We start from the raw sequence: 22,905 nt of genomic DNA on the forward strand, positions 1-22,905 counted from the left end.
CAGGGGTAGGATCTCACAAATGCTGTGTTGGATGTCAAAACCCGGCACTGAAAGTTCACGCTCAGAAGCACTATCGGTTGTTACAATATGGGACCAGGTATGTCCACTCAGGGTGAACTGGGAATAGGAAAAATGAAACAACTGCCCTAATGTGATCTGTCTGTGGGATAACATTTCCAGGGACAACACTGCACACGGAGTCCAAAAGTGCTTCACCTTGCCAATGTGGGATACAAATGAACACAATGTACTCCGCAAGACCATGTGAATGGCTGATTCAGAAAGTGGTGATCAAAACACTGATTCAAAATTCTTACGAAGAGTTTGAGCAGAATACTTCTTGACATGTACGTACAGAAAAGAGTAATACCAATTTTATAAGACAGGATTTTGTATATTTATGGGGAAATAAATGAAAACTATTTTACATAAACATCTGACTTGAGGTTTACTTATTCCTAAAGGTTTCCTTAAGTCAAGTTGGCCATGAAAAAGATTTTTTGAACCTTTTTATTGAAAAATGGTAAACACCTTATGTCTGATAAAGCCTTATAGCTGGGCATATATGGAGCTAATTCTAATACATTCCAATTCAACTTTTTGGTAGAGGAATGTGACTAACAAATTTCAAGAATTTTCTGAAAGCCTGGTTTTGCAATTATTCTGAAAAACTGTTTTCTAAATGAGAAATACATATGGTTAAGGCCGGAACGTACAGGATCAGAAAATAAATTCCCCATCTGGTCTGGGCTTTTCCTTGAACTGAGCGCTCAGCCTATCTTCCGAGAAATGGTACCCTGTGATCCTTGCATCTGTCCTTCATAGAGGGCAGTGCTGATAATTGGGTTTTTGTACTAACAACAAATCCAAATAAAGTTCCAGCCATTGTTGCTGCAAGGAGCAATGCAGCTGGGCAACACTAACATCACAGTCATCCATGATTAGTGTATTCTGAGGGCGCTCTATGCGCCCCACAAGCAGAACATCTTCTCCAGGTCCCAAAATGTGAGGAATCGATTTCATGCTGAGGAAAAGTTTATTTACATAGTTCACCCCATTTGCTAATTTATGAGATGAACACGCAACCTAATAATTGACTGAAAGGAAAGTTACCTTGTAGATCCCAAAGAACCCCAGGTCCCTTACGACAGACAGGGCACTGACTCGGGGACCAGTGGTGATCTCTCCAGCCACTTGCAAACGGATCTTGACGATTTCCAAAGGATTCGTGAAAATCACCTGGGAGCCTCCTGCCTAAAACAGAGAAAAAGTAAAGATTTAGGACCAAAGAAGGGTAAGGGTACGATGGGTTAGGAAGAGGGGAGGGATTATCCTCCACGGAGCACAGAATATTCTATCTTCAAGAGACTGTAGTTTCGATCCTGGTTCCATCAATTAAGACAGTGATGAGTTTGAATCAAAATACAGTTACTGCCAAGGCTTTGGGTACTGAGGTCCTATTTCCCTCACACAGAGGTTGAAAGAGGGAAAAGGGCAGAGACACATGATGTCTCCTGGACTCACCAAAGTCCTCACGTGGAAATGACAAAGATTCCCTGAAGCACAAATAGCGGCCATCACAGGGCTCAAAGCCAAGGGCACAAAGGCAACAATAAAATGAAAATCAAATAGTATCCAAATAAAGAGACACTGACCTGCTTGTCAGAATAGGAGGAGACAGGGAGGACATAGGTTCTCCCATGATGGGCCTCATGATTCTGGCAATGATTCAAGAATTGCCAGAGAACATGTAAACTTAGATGAAAGCTATTTTTTCTTCTCTTAAAAAATCAGGTCCATCATCAAACACCATTTTATGGAGTCACATATTCTTGTAACTTTATTTATGTATTACCTGTGTATAGATTGCTCTTTTCATATAAGATAAATGTCCACGTAGTAAAAATATGCATTAAGTCAATTATGGCCCAAACTTTGAGCAAAGTGTGTTATTTCATTCCAGCAGTGGCTGGATGCCCCACCTCCGAGATCATCAGTGGAAATCTTTAAAGTGTACAATAAGGGGAATTTTAAGCTAGTTATTTTGAAGCTAAGCCTATATTTATTATAAGCAATTACATTCTTTCCCACTGTACTTCGACTTGTTATTCCTTGTCACAAATACATTAAATTTTTATTTCACCCACACTAAGGTTGACGCAGAGTATAGTTCAGAATCTTTATTACATAGTGATGTTACCACACTAGACCACAGACATGGTGCTGATATTTTATAGCTCAGTTGGTGCCATCATGGTAACAAGCATAATTTGGACTAATATTATACATAACTACTTCTTGCTAGATTCTCTGACACCATTAACCAATGTATGTGCCCTCACAAAAGGGCCAGTACTGATCAACACTGGCTACAAAGATGACCTTGGAAGTATAATTTATAAATAATGCTTGGAAATAAAAATTAGGCACAACGTAAATATCCAATGGTCAGGGATGGATTAAATGAATTTAAGTATGTCATGCAATGAGACACTATGCTGCCAATAAAAAATACTGTGGGAAATGTTCAATATATATACTGGGAAGTAAAAACCCTCATGCTTAAATGCATGTATCACTTTCCCCATATCCCTTACTATCGTGTAGAGAATACGCCAGTATAGTGCTTTTGAGATGGTAGATTACCAGTGGTTTATTTTCTTTTCTGCTGTATTTGTATTTCTTCTACCTAGATCATCTATAAAGATGTTTGTCTTCTATAAAGAAAAACAAATACCTCTACATGACTTATCTGATATACACAGCCATATTAGCCAAAAAAAGCAAAGAAATCTGTTCACCCATTAATTCTCTATAAATCAAATTGCTTTTCCACCTTTACCAACTTGGTATCTTAACCAAGACACACCAAGCTTTCCCCTCTCTCCACACATTACAACTGTCCTGAAGGCAGGAGTGTTGTCCGGTGTCTCGGCTGCCACACGGGCCACCCCTCCTCACTTACTTGCTTCACCCATCACCTTCTGCTCACCTCCTCTTAGGAGGCGGGCCAAACAATCCTGGTAGGAGAAGACTGAGGATGGATTCACCAAAAGGCCCCAGAAAGGCCCTGGGAAAGTGGAAAGGAGAGCGTGGGCGACAAGCCCAGAGGCCGGTGTGTTCCTCTGGTCCACACACATAGCTGGCTCCCTCTTCTCTTTGGCTCAGAAGACCCACGCTTTGCTCCCACACTGCTGTGACCTGAAGGGAGGTGGGAGGACCAACCCACAGCCTGTCCATAGCCCTTCAGGATTTTGTAGGCTCGCACCTGCATCGTTCCACGTGACACAGAGGGAGTTAAGGTTGGCAGAAGGAGAAAGGCAATGGACCTGGCTGAGTAACAGCACCAATGAGGACTATGGTTGTGCTTCTTGACCCAAGCTCTTGAGTTGCAAAAATGAATAGAAATTTATTTTAAAATCACGTATGGGGGCAGCACTGCTGAGGAAGATTTGAGGAGTTGGAATTAGTCTGAGGCTGATTTTTAAAAGCTCAGAAGTGGGCGAGAGCATCTCTATCAAGGGCAGACTGGAAAGTGGTCTGCGTACATTGATCTTGAAGAGCAGCAAAGGAACACAAAGCAGACTCACCATGCACTGCCAGCAATGGGTGGGGAGGCAGCTGAGCACCCCCATGTGCAGACCGAGCCCCAGTCCCTTTGTGTCAAACCACCTGACTTCATACGAGGCTCCAGGAGATGGCAACCGGACCTCAGCAGTGACTCCAAACAGGATTCTTTTCCAGTCTCCTGAAGCGATGGTTCTCCTCCCTGGCTGCACGTTACAGTCCCTTGCAGAGCTTTGAAAAGTAGTGACTTCTAAATTCTACTCCAGGCAAGTAAGAAATTCTGCAACCACCCTTTCAAAAACGGTTCCCACGTGATTAAGATGTGCAGTGAGAGCTGAGGGTCGCCTGACTTCACTGCATCGCTGCCACGATCCCTTTGAATTCTGAGAGGCTGCTTGACAGGCTTCCTTACAGCTGGGATTTCTAATTCCAGTTTTCCACTTTCTTTCAGAGAGCAACTTTTATGTTTTACATGTAATCTCACAACAAACTTTTTACACAGATCCAGGTGGTGCCATTGGTAAAGGGACAGTTCTTAGGTACAGAATTGCTCTTACTCCTCCTCTTGCATCTGCACTAACACTCATCAAAGTTCATGTTATATACCAAATAAGAACTTAACACTCAATGCTCTGACTCCAAGCCAATTGATAGATACCGATTCTTTTAGCACTGCAGAGTGAATTCTAATCCCTAAGGACAATGCAAAAGTCAAATCCACTTCAGACAGCTGCAGGGAACAGACACAGTGGGAAGAGAGGGTAAGGATACTGAGACAAAATGATGGGCTCCTTGCCTCGGGTGGGCTCAGAAAGAAAGAGCTGACAGACTCAAAGTGGCACATTGTCGAGGTTCTGAAGATGAATCAGTCCTTTGGAGTCAAGCTAGGAGGAAATGAGAGACTCTGAGGCACCGAGAGACGATGCTTATCATCAGATGCACAGTGTCTGGGCATCGCCACGACTTGATCACTGAACGGCACACTGGCCGCAGCGCTCCCGGCTCCCAGCCTATTGTCCATTCACAGCGCCTTACCCCTGTCTCTCCCCCAGGAGATCAAAGACAGCGGGCTCCACGGGCCCGCCAACAGGAACACCTATTGTGTATGATGGCTTTGTGTCCCTCATCACTTAGGGACCTGGCTGTGTGAAGACGCTGTTGTGTGTGCATGTGGAATTTGGTCACAAATCATTTCCCTGGGACCTTCTGGAGTCTGTAGCAAGTAGGACAGGCAAAGATTTTTTACACTAGGACTGGCTCTGTGTGGGGCATCATCTTTACAGTGAGCATACTGACTTGTCTATAGCTTTCCTGGTATGTTCCTTCTTGCCGAAATCATAGTTGCTACCCAGCATCTGGATCCATCTAAAGACAAACACATGTACTTAGAGCAGACTCCACTTCTGCTACCTGATCATTCAGTCATTGACATAAAAATTCACCACATATTTAGAAGTAATCGAGCTCAAATTTGTCCTAAGAACTCCAAGGACACGAGGTGAGTGAGAAAGCATTCCTGTTCTCAAGGAGCTTGAAATAGGAGTGAAGTAATAAATGCTCATGAAGCACCCATCACTGGCTACTGGGGTACTGCTTTGCATGGATTACCTATCTTTAGCCCTCTCAGGGGTATTTTTTCCAGATTTTACAGAAGAGAAAATTGAGGCATAAAACATTAAAGAAACGGTTATGGGCTGAAGTGTGTCCAACAAAATTCATACACTGAAGTAAGTCCTAACCCTCAGCGCCTCAGAGGGTGACTGTATTTAGGGACAGGGCCCTTACAAAGGTGGTTAAAGGAGGAAGAGGTCGTATGGGTGGGCCCTACTCCAACGTAACTGCCGTCCTACTGAGATATGGACACAAACGTGCACACAGAAAAGACCACGTGAGTGCACAGTGAGAAGGCAGCCACCATCAAGCCAAGGAGAGAGGCCTCAGAAGAAACCAACCCTGCCAACACCAGCTTGGACTTCCAGCCTCCAGGGATGTGAGAAAATAAATTCATGTTGTTTAAGTCACCCAGTCTGTGGTGTTCTGTTAGGGCAGCACTAGCAAGCTAATACAGCACTTACACAGGGCTACACAGACAGCAAGCAAAGGATTTTCGACGAGGCCCAATAAATATATGCCTTATGAATAGGAAAAAATGGCACATGGGAAAGAGCAATTAGAATATACACAAGGTAAGGTCCAGACAAATTGCCATGGCAATTCAAACGAGAGCAAGACTTCTGCTGGCTGGGATAATGTGGGGAAGTGGGAAGGCATATAAGAAAATAACACATCAGCCAGTGACTGCGTGCAATTAGGGTTTAGCTAATCCAGGCAGAGAATGGCACGAAGGCACAGTGACGGGGGCCTGCCACACTTACAGGGTAAAGAGACCCAGCACCACATCTGTCCAGTAAAATTTTAGTAAGAATGATCATTATGATGAGATCAACATCATCATCCACTGGCATTTATTTGGATGCTAACTATGTACCAGGCATTATGCTAAGAGCTTTGTAAGAATTTTCCCTTTTGGTCCTCATCATATAAGGTGGGTAATATTCTTCCAGTTTTATAAGTGAGCAAAAGCGAGCCCGAATGGGTAAAGGAGCTCATGTAACCTGCCCAAGATCACAAAGCTGGGAACGGGGACCCTGGACGGAGAGCCGACCTGCCGGAGGCCAGCCACGCCCTTACACCACGGAGCACCACACGTCCTGGCAGCTCGCAGAACCAACCAGCCGCCCGCATTGGGCACGCAGGGCTATGAGAGAGAACGCTGAAGATAAGGCCACTGGGGCCAAATCGAGGCAGGCCTCGAATGCAACTCTGAAGACTCAGGCTACATCCTGCAGATGGTACCTTCCTGTGTTCATGTGCTGGGAGCAGAGTAGGTCCTAAATAAAGTTTAGCAGCTGGAGAGTGTCATGACTAATACCTATGTCTCAGAAAGACAACTAGGCAGCAGAAAGGAGAGGGTTCAGGAGGGAAGGAGAGCCCTGAGGCAGGGCTAATAATTAGGGTTTTAGCAGACTAGGTGGGAGATTAAAAAAAAAAAAAAAAGCCAGAATCAGAACTGCACCAGTAATAAGGTAGGGGTTAGGGGGTGGGTGAATAACGATGCAGTAGGGAGCACCAGGGCCCGGCTGCTGAATGTAGGGCCAAAGGAGTGTGTAGGAGCAAAGAAAGGACCCATCGTTTTATATCTGTGTAACAGGAACATAGGGACATAAGGATGGGGGACACAATCAGAAGGCAATGGAAAGGTGAGATGGGAGTTAGGGATGGAGACGGACGAAGGCGTCATCCCACATCTGTGCTAACCGAAGGCAGGAGCTCACATGGGGTCCAGGGAGATGAAACACCAGGAGTGGAGACCTAAGAAGTGACGAGAAGCCTCTGCCACACACCACGGACCATGGTGCACAGCAGTCCAGGCACAGGAGTCAAGAAAGGGGCTTCCAGAAGAGAGAAGGCCAACAGTGGCACAGGGAAGCAAGGTCCAGCTCATGGTGTGACCTGTGACCAGGAAGACGGGAAAATGGATGCTGGGGACTTTGAGTTGTATAAAAGGGAAAGAGAAAGATGATGTCATCTATGGAAGCCAGCAAGGTAGAATGCAAATGCATTTAGTGTAATTAAGGAGAAAAGTTCTGGGGGAGAGTGAAAAGATAAAACGGAGCTGGGGATGATTATGTTACACTTATGGAAAACAGCGCAGAGGTTCTGGGTGGGGGAGGAGAGGAAGGCAAGGTGTGAAGCCGGGGTCTGCCCTACTACTTATGCTCCAGAGATAAAAATAGAATCAAATGGATCAGAATTTAGCAAAAGGAGATGATGAAAGCTCTGAAGCATAAGCCAAACACAAAACAACAAATGACCTCTGAGAATCAACAGTAAATGTAATATTCTGGCTCTCCAGAAGTTAGGGTGAAGTTAGTCCAACGTGCAACCCAGACAGGTCAACGAGATAGCTAATGACGTCTAAAGACGAGTCCAATGCAATGGCTCACGCATTCCACCCCTCAACTCCAACAGACGAAGACACGGCAGGCTGCGGTGTACCTACGTGCTATTTAGGGCTGTGATCTGCACCTGCCCAAGGGGACCCAGAGCCACGGGCAGCACCACAGTGGGTTCCCTACTGAGACCCCACTGCGTGCACAGGACTTGCAGGTGAGGAGTAAGTCAGTTCAGTGAGATGTGGATTCTTACCCAGGCTATTACCAGGTACTGAGCAAGAACGTTTCATTGCCCACCGCACTAGGGGTGAATACGAGTATCAGTGTGACAAAATATTTTGGAGTTTTTTTTTTTTTTTAAAGAAATTCATGTGTCCACTCTAGAGCAGCTGTGTAAGAGTGAACAAAACTAAGGAAGATCCCCACCCTTACGGAGCACACGTTCTAGAAGTTATTTATAGGATTATGTGAAGATTAAACGAAAGCACATAAAGCACATACACCAGTGCCTGGCACACTACTCAATCGACGGTACTGACCACGATTAACAAATATAGGACAGAACTCTGTTTAGGTGAATTTAGCTTACCAAATGCCCTCAAAGCCAGTACAAATGAGCTCCCATTTTGTCTTTTCCTAGAAACCTGTAAATTAAAACTTCTTTTTGAGGAAAGCACAGTGAGACTGAGCATTCCAGGAAGTAGCAATCTCAAGTAAAAAAAGTTTGGGGGAAAAAAAAATCTCCCCTAGTGATGGGTGATAAGAGAGGTGCTCAACATAACTGGAGAGTTTTTATTTAATTTAAATTCATTTAACTTTATCAATTAAATTCAAGCTGATATTCAACAAAATGTGGACACTTAATTCTGAAATACTTCTGTTACTGAGAAATGGTTCGTCTTGTCCTACTGCAGGAAGGAGCTGCTAAATCAGCAATGGCTAGGTGACCAGCATAGCCTCTACCACACTCTGTCAGGGGGACTGATTTCTGCACCTCCATTCAGCTGTGGACTGCCCCCAACACCAGCAAACCACTTTGAAAATGAGCCCCAGAAGGAACGGAGACAAGAGACCAGGTTGGGTACAGCACGAAAGCTCCCCACTGCCGAAAATGAGGAACAGGGCACGTTCTTTTGACCAGGTAGTAAGACTGCTACAAGGAAAGCCACACAAATACCCTTTCCATCCAAGATAACTTCTAATGTTTTTGACCTTTAAAGCTGTCCCAAGTCAATGCCAGATGTCCCATTCCGCTACCAACACGAATCAAAGTTCATGTCTCCAGGATAGTTGAAGCGGTTGTGATTCTTGTATATAATGCATGATCTTCATAAATTCACCTCTGCATCAAGAAGGCTGAGAGCAATCAGAAGGGGACATGGAACTGTGGAAGCTACAACTATGTCAGCATGAAGCCTAAGCACCAAGCTTCTCAAAGGAATAGGGTTCTAGCGACACAAAGCATCGTTATTTCCAAATGCTCTAATATTCACAGGACACACTCCTCATGGCTCAAAGTAAAATTACAGGTTTTTTTCCCCTCTAATACCCCCCTTCTCTGAAATGGGCTAGAGAGTCTGCAAAGAACCTGAAATGTGGCTTCCGTCCCAGCTTTTGCTCACTGACCAGATGCTACTCTGATCTTGATTTCTTCTTCTTTCTCACAATTTTGTCACCCAAATTCCTCTTGTCATGTTATGTAATGATGAAGTTCATTGTTGACACTTCCGATGTTGCACAGTAATTTTAGTGTGGGAAGTGATGAATCTACTTTTTAAAAACAGAATTTTGAGAAATCAAATAGAAAGGCAACATCCCTAGGACTCTAATGCATTGTCCAATTTCTCCAAGTACTCCAAGGAAGTGACCTTCACACTAAAGTGATCCTACCATAGTTTAGGTCCAGTAATTGTGAACAAGTAAGTTTTAAAGTCATATGCCTTAAAATGACTTGCCAAGGCCATCTGCTTATCATTAAGCTATGGAAAAGAGCCATAGCTTTAATACATTATCTGAAGGATTGGTTCAGGAGCTCCAGTTCATATTTCTCCAGGATCCATTTTCTCTCACCTGTTAGGAACTAAACAAGTCCTTCTCCAAAGCTTCTTTCCTAACCTAGATAGTGTCCCTGAGAGTTCTTTCTCGGGACCTGGGGAGTTGAGTCAAAAGAACTCACAAGATGAAAAAGCATGCTTTCATATGATCTGCACCCCCTCAAACCATTCTAGGTAACAGTCTTGAGAATATTCAGAAACTATTAACAGCTTTGCATTAAAAAAAAAAAAAAAAAAATCCTGTCATCAATCTGCTGTCCACAGAAAACACAGCAGTGTATTTTTTTAACATAGCGTAATTCCTGCTATATTTTAAACTAAAAGCATTAAATATAACTGTATTTAATCACCTTCCTTTAATTTGAATTCACATGGTAGATACTTATAGCTACTTAAAAAATTAAGTGGCAAAATGTATATGAAGAATGTGTATCTTGATATTTTAATTATGCTCAATTGAATGTACTTAGATTTAAAGTGCTTTTCACAAATGACATGTGCTAAGAATATCTAATTGCACACTGACATTCTAAAATGTGTGCTTACATGTGTCAAAAATAGATTAATACGAAGTTATGGAATATGGCTTTTTTAAACTAAAACCCAAATACATTATTTTGATTATTTGGATACAAATAAAATTGTAACTATAAAAAAGGTCTACACTAGTAAATGTCTAATGATGCACGTTACACGTAAAATGAATGCTCAAGTGATGACAGTATTTGATATTTAGATAAACTGAAAAACAAAGATTTCTTAAGAAATCGAAGCTTCAAGATATTTTCTATTTAGTCTCTTACTAACTCAATGTTACATGGAGACATGAAAATAATTTGTATGTGTTATAGGTATTATCATCGTATATAAAGATCACAGGGAAGGGCACCTGGGAGGCTCAGCTGGTTAAGTGTCTGACTCTTGATTTCGGCTCAGGTCATGATCTCAGGGTATGTAATTAAGCCCTGCATCGGGCTCCACGCTCAATGGGGAGTCTGCTTGAGATTCTCTCTCCCTCTCCCTCTGCCCCTTCTCCCTCTCTCCGTCTCTCGCCCTCTCTCAAAAAAGAAAAAAGAAAGGTCACAGGGAGGTGCCTGGCTGGCTCAGTCGGTGAAGCACATGACTCTCAATCTCGGGGTTGTGAGTTCGAGCCTCACACTGGGCATAGAGCTTACTTTAAAAAACAAAACAAAACAGAGGTATAAAAAAAATATTCAGCCGTAATGTATGAGGATTAACATAAGAATAAAAAAAAATTTATACTTAAAAAAAAATATTCAGCCAATAGCAGTGGATGAATGAAATTAAAATACAGTAGCTGACAGCAGTCAGGTACTTGGCAATACTGAAGACAGGAATTCAACAAGCTCACAAAGAAGCTGGCAAATGTGAGGGGGCACGAAGCCAAGAGGCCCCTCACCCTCTAACCAGCTCTGAAGGGACAGTGCTGGACCCAGTGCCCAAAGGAGACGTCATCCCTCAGCTACAATCAAGAAGCTGAGTCCTTGCTGCAAGTTGAGAAAAGAACCTTTAGTTTAACTCCTAGTGTTACAGACTAAATTGTGTCCCTCAAAAATTCCTATGTTGGAGACCTAACCCTATACCTTAGATTGTGACTATATTTGGAAATACGGCCGAAGAGAGGCAATTAAGGTAAAATGAGGTCATCTGGGTGGTCCCTTGTTCTAGATGACTGGAGCCTTTAAAGTTGATGAAAACATGGGCAGCACACAGACTGAGGGTAGCATGTGAAGACGCAGAGAAAAGACGGCCGTCCGCAAGTGAAGAACAGATTCTTCAGAAGCAAACCCAAGCTGCAGACACCCTGCTCTTGGACTTCTGGCTTTCCTAAGTGTGAGAAAATAAATTTCTAGGACTTCAACTATGCAGTCTGTGGCATTTTGTTATGGCAGCCCTAGCAAACTAGTATGTCTGGTTAGACTATCAGACTAAATGCACGTCTCTAAACATGAAACAATATAGGATCTCCTCCTTTGATTTGATGTGTAAACTAAGCCATTTAGTAAAAACTCTGTAACTAGACCATTAAGAAATTGTAAAAGAGAATTAGATTCTCACCACTTGTTTTTGAGAGACACCAAATTGAAATTTCCTATTCTTAATTTCTTAACTACATAGCAAAAAGGCTACGCTGTTTACACATTTTACAAGTATTAAGTATCATATTTTCAACTTCATAGGATTTTAATAGGGCCTATAGAAGCTTGGCCAAGAAACCAAAGTGGAATCTGTTTGACTGACATTAAAAAGCAATTAAGTTACAGACCTGTCAAGTATGTTCACATTTGGGCTCTGTCGGTGATACGTGTCTATTTTGACTACTACTACCAGAATCATGTAATGATTTACAGACCTTCAATGTCTACGAAAGCTGTAGCCCAATCTTTCTTTGTATTTTCACATCATAGCAAACCCCTCCCCCATATATTAGATAACCAGGAGGGTGGCCCAGTGCTTGAACCGTGTCGAGTCCAACAAGGCTGAGACTTTGTCACAGAAGGAAAAGGGAGAAAACAGACATCAGGCTGGCTCAGGGCCTCTCACCAGCTGGGCCTTTCCCCTACTAGAAGACCTTTCGGAGCCACCTTAGCTAGGCAGGCCATCCTGATGGACTCGGGGTGCCGTCAGACAGCTCTGTGTTCTCCAAGCCCAGTTGAAGTCTGCAGCACAGGCTTCCGCAGACGCAGCCAGGCAGAGTTCTCACTGCAGCCCCCTGCCTTAGTCCCAGGCCCCAGAAGACGTTCTGGCCACACTATGTCAAAGACGCCTCACGGGCTTCTCCGAAGCCTCCGACTTCGAGATTGTCGTGGTTAACTTTTGCTACTTACTGGCTCTTTTATTTTTTTAGAGTTGTTTCAGGTTTACAAAAACATTTCCCATGTACCCCCTGCCCCCACACATGCAAACCTCCCCACTACCATCATCCCCACCAGGGTGCTGCATTTCTTCCAACTGATGAACCCATACTGACACATCACGATCACCCGAAGTCCACAGTCCACCTTACGGTTCATTCCTGGTACATCCTATGGGTTTGGACAAATGTATAATGACATATATCCACCATGATTATATCACACAGAGTATTTCCACTGTCCTAAAAATCCTCTTCAGTCTGCCTATTCATTTCTCTCTCTCTCCTCCACCCCCAGCAACCACTGATCTTTTTACTGTCTCCATAGTTTTGCCCTTTTCCAGAATGTCCTATCTATTCTGGATTCTGTGTTGCAATCATACAGTATGAAGCCTTTCCAGATTGGCTTCTTTCATTTACTAATATGCATTTAAGGTTCTTCCAAGTCTTTTCACGACTCGATAGCTCATTTCTTTTTAGACTCAATAATATCCCCTTTGTCTGGCTATACCAGTTGATTTATCCATTCATCTCCTGAAGGACATCTTGGTTTCTTCCCAGTTTTGGCAGCTATGAATAAAGCTGCTGTAAGTATCCTTGTGCAGGTTTTTGTTGAAAACATAAGTTTTCAACTCCTCTGGGTAAATACCAAGGATTGCAATTGCCAGATCTTACAATTTAGTTTTGTAAGGAACCTCAAAACTATGTTCCAAAGTGCCTGCACCATTTTGCATTTCCACTGGCAATGAATCAGTTCCTTTTGCTCCACACACTCATCAGCAGTGTTTCAGACTTCAGCCATTCTAATAGGTGTGTAGTGGGATCTCACTGTGAGTCTCTTTTGTTTTAAAGCCACTCTTTCGTGTGATTCCTTCGTGATTCTGACATGATAATTTCACATATTAACCATTCAATAAAATATTTTCTACTAACAACATAAGCAATAATAAATAAGCTATATTAAAGACCCCAGGTGTTTTAAGTGTTTTATATTCTTTCTGCTCCTAAGGTTCTGTAAATATTTGGGGATTGGAATGAAGCCAAATAAAATAAATAGAATCTTTTTAACGGTTAGTTCCTTTAGTGAGGTATGAAAACATTTCTTATGAAACATCCTGGACAGGGATGCCTGGGTGGCTCAGTCAGTTAAGCGTCTGCCTTTGGCTCAGGTCATGATCTCAGGGTCCTGGGATTGAGCCCCGAGTCAGGCTCCTTGCTCACTCTGCCTGCCCCTCCCCCTGCTTGTGCTTGCTCATTCTGACAAATAAATAAAATCTTAAAAAGAAAAAAGAAAGAAACATCCGGATATGTATGTGTAGGCATGTTACAGCTATCCCTAAAGTCCATCATTTCCTTCACACTCTGATCCCTGGAATTATGGTCTCTTCAATGACTATCTGTATCCAAGTTAACAGCAGCTCAGTATATCAATCACTACCCTACGTTTACTGCCCTCATTACCAACATCTCTTAGTCAAACATTTATTCATTCAATAAGTATTTTTAAGCCTCTTCCATATAATAGACACAATGCTAGGCACCAGGCATAACAGTAAGACATGGATCCTTCTCTCAGCATTTGTAGATGTCTCAGTACAGGCAACATTCACCCATGATCCCCAGGATGCAAGGAGCTGACAGCACAAAGTTATAAAGAAGAGCTCCTTAAGTGGCAAAGCCAGACCACACGTTACCTGATACAGTCTCTAAGCCTTGGAGTCAACAGAGAGGACAGAGAGAGATGAAGCATACGTACAAATTAAAAAAACTTACACTATGAGAACTGAAGAACTATGGCCAGTTTCTTTTGCTTTGTTTTCTACGTTAGCTTGAATATGGCTATTTTTTTCATAATTAAAAGGCACAATTTTAACATATGTCGAAATACAGAAAATGTTGGCTAAAATATGTGTTTGGTACAATTTTAAGTTTGTAAATATATGAAAACAAATGAAAAGTAATGCACATAATGTAAAGCTTATGAAAGCAAGAATAATTTCATTCACTTCAATCTTGTTGGAAGTCATCCATCAAACTAGAAATTGCCATTGACAAATGAGGAAGGGAGGGAGGGAGGAAAGAAAAAAAGAAAGAAAGAAAGGAAGAATGAAGGGAAGCAGTGGGAGGGAGGGAGGAAGACTGGTAGGTATACAATATGGGCTTACATTTTTGGGGGCATGCAAAAAAACTTCCCAGAGAATATTCCAAATATTAACAATGACAACACCTGAAAACAATGTAACTAACCATTAGATTTTCATTAAACTACAAGTGAACTATTAAGGTGCAAGCATTAAAAAAATAATAACCGTATTTCCACAGCATCATTATAATGCATAATAAATCTTGGCTACTTGACATGTCACACAGGCGCAACCTCACAGAAACTGAACCTAATGACTGCGCCTCACATCACTTTATATTTGTAAGCAGGGTATGTGCACAGACACCTACACACATAAGTAACAATTCTGACTTAAGAAACCTACCCTGTGAGACCACATCTCACAGAAAACTCTGAGAAAGATCACGGAAGTAGGACTTAATCCACTTCAGGCAATCTGACTCACCAGCTGAGTATCAGAGCATATGTGTTCATTACATGAGGAAATTTTCTCTCTGGTTTTCTTGACTTGGTTTGAAACCTCAAGGGATTTCAAGCTCGATCAGAAAGAATATGCCTTTGGGTATATTTTATGATAGAACTACATACATTATTATTCAGGGAATACTTACAGGATTCAAGCTAAAACCAAAATACAAGAAGTATTTGAATGCATTTACAAATGGTGGGAACAAATGATTTTGTTAAGCAAAGTTATTAATATATGGGTGGGGTCATGAGTCAAGGCTGGCACACAAAGCTGATGCTTGCCAATCAAATTTCCTCTCTTAATAATTAAATGAAAAACAAAATGAAACAAAATTGAGCTACCTGTACTAATTAGCTGGGGCTGATGATGAAAAGAAGCTGAAGGTCATCTGTTAGGGACAGAGGCCAGATGGCCAGCAAGAATATGAAGGAATTCTAGAAGAAGTCAAAACCGTGAGGAAGAGAAGAAATGGATCAGCAAAATAAAAAGCTACGCACAACATTGACAATGTCAAATGCTGACAAGGATGTGGAGCAACAAGAACTCTCATTCGTTGCCAGTGGAAATGGAAAATGGCATAGCCACTTTAGAAGACAGTTTGGAGGTTCCTTACAAAACTAAACATACTCTTAAGAACCAACAACTGTATTCCTTGATATTTACTCAAAAACCTGCACAAGGATGTTTATAGCAGTCTTACTTATAATTGCCCAAACCTGGAAGAAATTAAGATGTTCTTCAGTAGGAAAATGAATAAACTGCTGGTACATCCAGACAAAGGAATATTATTCAGTCTAAAGAGAAATGAGCTATCGAGCCATGAAAGACACAGAGGAACCTTAAATGCATATTACTAAATGAAAGAAGACAATCTGGAAAGGCTACACACTATGTGATTCCAACTCTAGGACGTTCTGGAAAAGGAAAAACTGTGAAGAGAGTAAAAAGATAATTGGAAGAGAGCTAGGGATGGAGGAGAAGGAGAGAGATGAATAGGCAGAGCACAGAAGATTTTTAGGACAGTGAAAATACTCTATATGATTATTAACATGATAGATATATGTTACTATACATTTGTCCAAACCCATAGAATGTACAACACCATGAATGAACCGTAAGGCAAATTATGGGTTTTGAATGATAATGATGTGTCAATGCAGGCTCATCATTTATAGTAATTATACCACTCTGTTGGGGAAAGCTGATGGTGGTGGAGTTTATGCATGTGTAGGAGTAGAAGGTATTCGGGGAAATCTCTGTATTTTTCTCCCAATTCTGTGAGCCAAAAACTGCTTTGAAAAAAAAAAATGCAATCTTTAAAAAAAAGTGTGTGGAGAGATGTAAAGTCACTGTGAGAGAGACCAAGAAGGCCAACAGGAGAAAATGCAGAAAGTAGCCAGTTCCCAGACCTGCCTCAGTTTTCGAGAGCCTTTAATTGCATGTACACCCTTACAGTAAACCTTCATTTTGCTATTGTTGCTTTAACAAGTTTCTGGCCCCTGCAGCCGAAAGCAATCTGAAGCAGGAATGGGTTCTAGAATCTTCAACAGATCCTCGGAGAAGACATTGGATTAACAATGAAATCGTCATAAAGTAGAGGGCAATGCGGATGTTCTCGTCCTACAATACTGCCTACTGAACCCTCCAGAGATAGTTTAAAGATTCTTTACTATTATTCTCATTGAAAGGTAAAAATCTAATTTCCCTCCTTTTAACTTTGGCATAAGTGGTTTGTTTGACCAAAAGAATCCAGCAGGAGTGACAGTCAAAGTTAGGTGGTCCTAAGAAGTCTTGCAGCTTCTGCTAGGACTCTCAGACTGCATACTTTAGTGAAGCCCCCTTTAGAATCAAGCTGCCAAGGTTTGAAAAGCCCAAGCTATGCAGAGAAGCCGCAGCAGGTGCTCTGGACAATGGCCTCGCTGGCATCACTGCTGGCCACAAGTGAGTCGTCTTGGACATCCACCCCAGTCAAGTCTTCAGATGACTCTAGCCCCAGCTGCTATCTGCCTGTAACTACACAGAGATCACAAATGAGAAGCACCCAGCTGAACCCAGTCAACCCAGAGAAATGTAAGAGGTAATAAATTGATTTTGAGGCCACTAAGTGTTAGGGTGGGCTTGTTATACGATAGTAGATAACCAAAATACCTATCCTCCTCGGTGACGGAGAAACACTAAAATCATTCCCATTAGAGAGGAGGGAAGGAGTGGGGACAGTAAGGCAGATAGGGAGCATGTATGTTGGCAGTGAGGAGGGTTATAATTTTAAATCTACTTAGTGTTGGGCATGAGTTTAAATGGTGAAATTGAGGAAAGGACTAGGGGAAGGTCTAGGGAAGAAACTCCAAGTTACAAAAAATTGGTTAAATAAATAGTGTCCCAATTATATCTATATAAAATCCTGTAAATCCACACTTCTATAACAGGCATACTCACTGAATGCCACATTACAACATTTGAATGTTATATTCCCATTTACTGTTTTCTTGCAAGCAAAGCACATGAGTTGCACCAGCGGGGGAAAAAAATGTGAAGGCATCAATGTAAGAGTCATGAGCTGTTCCTATAGAATGAAGCCTCCAAAAGCAAACATTTATATTGCTCAGGGATATACTTATAAAAAGTATAAAGACATGCATGGAAATGAAAACCCCACCAATTTCAGGATAGGGTTATCTCCTGGGAGATGAGGGAGGGAAAAGCTATCGCGCCAGAAATGCGAGGGCCTCCAGCTGCATTTGTCGAGTCTGACATCTTAACCTAAGTGGTAGGCACATCAGTGTCTATACCTTTTTGTTTTTTAAATAATAAAGATTAACTGCAACTGAATGTGATGTAAAAAAGGTGAGTGATAAAAGCTTGCCTGGAAAATGGTATCTGATACACAGCTAACACACAGGCATAAAAATACCAATGCATATGGGGATCACCGTAATGACGGGAATACAGGCAACAGCAACAGGGCCGTACTTGGAGGGGGCTGCAGTTAAGATTGCTCTTCGTGCCACAGCCTCACCAGTCCTTTTCCAAACCAGTGACGGAGCACATCAATTATTTCTGCCACTTGAAATGAGTATAAACTGCCATAAGCATTAGATATCTCTCTCTCTCTCACACACACACACACACACACACACACACACACACACGTGCATCTGTTTGTGTGTAGGGATCTCAAAAGAAAAAAAAACCGGGTGCCTATTGTCAAAGGATTATTGTTCAAAAAGCATGTTTACTTGTCTTTCTAAAAATTATCTCAGAATACTATCATTTTCTATTGGTACGCAAATAATTTTTACTAAATATGAACTTTAAAAGAGAGAGGTTTATACTTGGTTACCTTTTTTCTCCCTGGTGAATATTATTTCATTTCTTTTCATTTCGGTGTAGATTTATTTTCGTGCCAACTAAGTTACTCATCATATTTATATTCTCCTTGAAACCAGTCATGGCACCACTTGTAATTCCTTATCTGATGACTTATTAAGATCAAAGGATCAAAAACCAGAAGACCCCAGACCCCTCAGGATTTCAACCCTCTGTTTCACTGGAAGCAGAGAAGACTGTCACTGCACACTTGTTTTGCGAACTAAGGACGGCCACTTTCAGAGCACACGGCATCACTGTGTCAGGTAGAAGCAGCAGCAAGGCATCAATAACCACGCGGTGAGAGACGATGTCAGTTTTTAAATTCACTGGGAAACTACTAGGAAATGGGTAGTGACGGGCCCCTTCTCCTCTGGTCACTGACAGTGGCCCCTAATCATGTCCCCCTCCAGGCACTGAGCTTCCGACCCCAGAAGGGGAAAGATGGAAAGATACAGAAGGTATATATATTTTGTGCAGGGATGCCTGAGGATCTGGGTCTCCGTCAAAACTCCTACAACTACTAGCCTAATACAGCGCACAGCAAACCAATGTACGGAGTACACACAAACCACAAAGAACTTTTCGGACTCAAGAGTTTGTAAACCCCAGGCACAGCATTTCAGTTTGGTCTTGAACTGTGCTGAATATATCACTACTGTTATGCGTGAATCTACAAAAATGCTCAGAAAGCTCAAGTCAAATTTTTAACAGTGCTCTAAACCAAAACTGAGCTCAGTGCAAACAATGACTTTAAAAATAAAGTCAGATTTGACCCTTTTATACACATCAATGAAACAGAAGATTTTTTTAATGTCTTCACAGTTACAGGTTTTGTTATAATCAAAAGTCAGTTAATGAATGGGATTAATTTTATTCTCTTTTTCTTCTAAAATTTTCCTCCAAATTTACTATCACTGTGGTCGTTTTTCCGAAACAATATAATAAAACAGACTATTAGTTTTGCCAAGTGCTGTGAAGGTTACGAGACAAAGACCTCCCTGCGTATTCTCCCTGTTTTTGCAAAAAACAGACTATAAAACAGAAAAAGCTTTCTTCAAAGAAATGAGGAGCTTCAGTTACAAGTGAAAAGTCAGCCATGTGTACTAATTCTCGGTAATAATGAAGCCAGGGGCCAGGGGGGCTCCGCGGGGACTTAAAAGTCAGAGTCTGGCACGCTTGGGTGAACTAAGAAGGACAGCTGGCCATGTGACCCAGCCTCTCAAAGGCCTCTGTATTCCCAACTGGAGAGGCGAGCCTGGGGAGCCCACGCGGACCGTCTAAGGTGTGTGTCTGGCTCCGAGGGCGGGGAAACTCGGTCGCAGCAAAGGAGGATGCTGCTGATTTAAAAACACACTGAGAATGGGATCATCCACCCCGCTGCTCAGCGAGCTGAAGGGTCTGCATTGTTTGCTACCTACAGGATTGTTCACTTGAAAAATAAACTCTGACTTCTTAAAGCAGTGTTGGGGGGGCGGAGGGGGGAGCGAAAGGGAGGCTTGAAAACCGCGGACCACAGTCTATCCGCCTTTGAGATGAAGGATGGCAAACCTCATTTCACAGATACTTTAAGTAGCTGCAAAACCCAAGTGGCTCCAATCTTAAGCCCATGTTTAGATCAGGCTTGAAGACGCGCTGCACTTCTTTACAGTAACTAGGCACCACTTCTGATGCCAACCTGTGCTTTGTGTTTGAAATGGGCGACCACAGACAAGAAAACAAGACCACCTACGGCAGACAATACGTGCCACAACCCATCTCCCAGACCCACATGCAGGCAAAATGTTTTCGTTAAAAAGGTAATAAAACTCCAGGTTATTGCCAAAATCTGGAGGAGTATCACATAATTAATTTCACATTTTAAACTCTGACAGAGATATATAATCATGTCTTTTCCAGCAGGTTTACAACCTGACTTTTTAAGAGAAACAAACCCCCCTGACCTACAGAAACACCCGTGCAACAGCCTGGAGGCCAGGCCAGGGACAGCCGGTGGACGCGCCCCTTTAACATGAGAAAACCGAGTGCCTCAAACGGACACTCCCGTTGTTTCAAATGAAGCGTACTTATGGGAAGAGCGGCTTCTGCACCTCCTTCTGCACCTTCTTTTTGATTATTATTGGGTGCCCTTTTTATTTAGCACAATAAAGCCTCCCTTTTCCACTGTGAATGCTCCTAAAGTTACAGGACAAGGGGACCCTACCTGGCCATCTATGACAGGTCAGTGATCAAACAGAAAGAGAGTCAGGCAAGAGCCAAATTCCGTCTATCTCTTCAGAATGACCAGGACGAGGCCTTCTTAGCTCCTGCTCCCATTCAAAGTCAGACAGGACAATAAGCCCTTTCCGAACAAAGGTTTAATATTCTCAGGTGTTTACCCAGCACCGAAACGCAATGATTTTCAAGAAAAGATTATTTTATGAAGGCCATTTCCTGCACAGAACAAGCTAACTAAAAAAATAAGTGACCTCATCTTTCTTATAAGAAAAGAAACAGGTTTAGATGAAAAATATACCAGTACTGTAGTGCCCTAGTGATCAAAGCCCATTTATTTAACTAACCTTATCTTCAAATAGCACCAGTCTTTGTAGAAGAGTTTAATTTACTTAAAGTATTTGCATTCACATGAACAAACCTGTACGTGAGATAAAATGAGACATCATGTTTTGCTGAGCTTAAGAACAAGATGCAGGTTGTTCATCCATATAAAGCAATACTCATTCCAAGCGGTTTCGACAATGCGGAGCACACTCAGCCAGTTGTTTCCCAGCATCCTTCTTCCAGAAGCACAGGGAAGCTTGAGGAGGTGCTGGTATGTGGAAGGCAAAGCAAAGCAGAGGGCTATGCCTGCCGACTCCAAACTACAAATTTTAGTGCCTGACCCAGCAGAGGGTGCCATGAGGAAAGAACGTACTACAAATTAACTTTAGGAAAAGGTTAGCAAAGATTCTTTCAAAGGCCAAACACTTTCTGCCACAAATCACTTCTACTACAGAACCAACCGAAAGCAATGACGGATTTAACAGGCATGACTTAACAGGCAGTAAGATCACAAACATTTACCCTTCCATCTCAGGAATGGTTCTCGGGCCCTAGAAGACTCTGCCCTTGCACAGGATCTGTGGTTGAACAGAAGCCTTAGTCCACATTAGGTTACCATGGTGGGGGTATGCATGGGAAACAAGTCTTTTCAAAGCAGAGTTATGTAAAAGGTACTTACACAGCCGCCAGCAAGAATTTCTGCTGCAAGTGGGACCGAACCATCTTTGCTCATAAATTTATCCCTCACAAAATCATTCACCTTGAAGAAAAATATTTACAGAAGCTGATGAAAAATATAAAGTCATTAAACACATATAAATATACAACTGTAAATATGTTATTTTTCTCTGTCAGTATACGGAAGTAATCATAAACTGAATAAATTAAGGATCTTAAAAGAGTTTGAGAAGTGCCTTTAATAGCACATATGTACTTTTTAAAAGGTAAAATATATATAAGTATTCCTGATGTTTCTGGGAGAAAGAAACTGAAAGACAGATGGCTTAGGGGCACCTGGCTGGCTCAGTGGGTGGAGCATGTGACTCCTGATCTCAGGGTTGTGAGTTCCAGCCCCATGTTAGGAGTAGCGATTACTTAAAAATCAAGTCTTTAAAATAAAAAAAAGATAGATGGCTTACCAGCCTAAAAAAATGCAAATATGTCCACCAATTACAGTAGCGTAAGAAAGACGTATTGACACCAAGGACACAATAAAAACATACATTTTAGAAGTTAAGAACTGGTTTACCAAGTCTGATTAAAAATCATTTTCATGTCTGCTAACAAAATTTAATCTAAAACAAAACACATCACCGAGACAAAGTTGGCTAAGCAGATTTTTCAGCTTAAAAATTTAGTATCTAAGAATTCTCAACATCAGTAACCTTAATTAATTAGTTAAGTATAATGTACTCAAAATGGTATGTACTACAAGCCATCTTAAAAATCAATCATATTTTTGGAAGACACAAGCCAGAAAAGATGAGTTGTTCCAAGGCCACACAATAACAAAGTAAAAGAATTTCAGGCACCAAGGCTACAGAGCCCAATCTAAAATTGTAGTTTAACTTTCTGGGGCCTTATAACCTTCCTGATATAATAGCAGTATCTGTCCATTCCACAAACTTACTGAGTATCTCCCATCTGTCACACGAGAGCCTGGCACTGGATAAAGGATCAACTTCAACTAGAACTCAGACTCCTGAACAGGTGGCCTGGCAGATGCTTATAGAATATATCCGAAAATGAATTCTAGCTGGTTTTGGATTCTTATCTTTCCGCTCATGAATTCTGTGGATGCAGGTAAATACTGAAACCCTGTGGGCCCCATTTCCTCATCTGTAAATGCTCGGTCCCACTTTGCTGGAGATTAAATAACAGATCATACGGGTACATACATGTACCATACATCTGGTAGGGATGGAGGCCAATTTAGCAGCAGCTGCTGCCAC

General features: G+C 42.0%; 1 protein-coding gene across 3 annotated transcripts in view; it reads right to left on the reverse strand.

Annotated features, from left to right (window-relative positions):
* The window catches only part of SLC25A13 (solute carrier family 25 member 13), a 180,053-nt gene that overhangs the window by 31,105 nt on the left and 126,043 nt on the right, over positions 1–22,905 (reverse strand). For all 3 annotated transcript variants that reach the window (XM_035020604.1, XM_035020603.1, XM_035020605.1), the window contains 2 exons: positions 21,633–21,713; positions 1,114–1,254 (listed from right to left, as the gene is read on the reverse strand). In XM_035020604.1, the coding sequence (XP_034876495.1) occupies positions 1,114–1,254; positions 21,633–21,713 (222 nt within the window). The remainder of the gene's footprint in view (positions 1–1,113; positions 1,255–21,632; positions 21,714–22,905) is intronic.

The sequence above is a fragment of the Mirounga leonina genome, unplaced genomic scaffold, assembly GCF_011800145.1.
Source record: "Mirounga leonina isolate KUSES-001 unplaced genomic scaffold, KU_Mleo_1.0 Mir_174, whole genome shotgun sequence".
NCBI lineage: Eukaryota > Metazoa > Chordata > Mammalia > Carnivora > Phocidae > Mirounga > Mirounga leonina.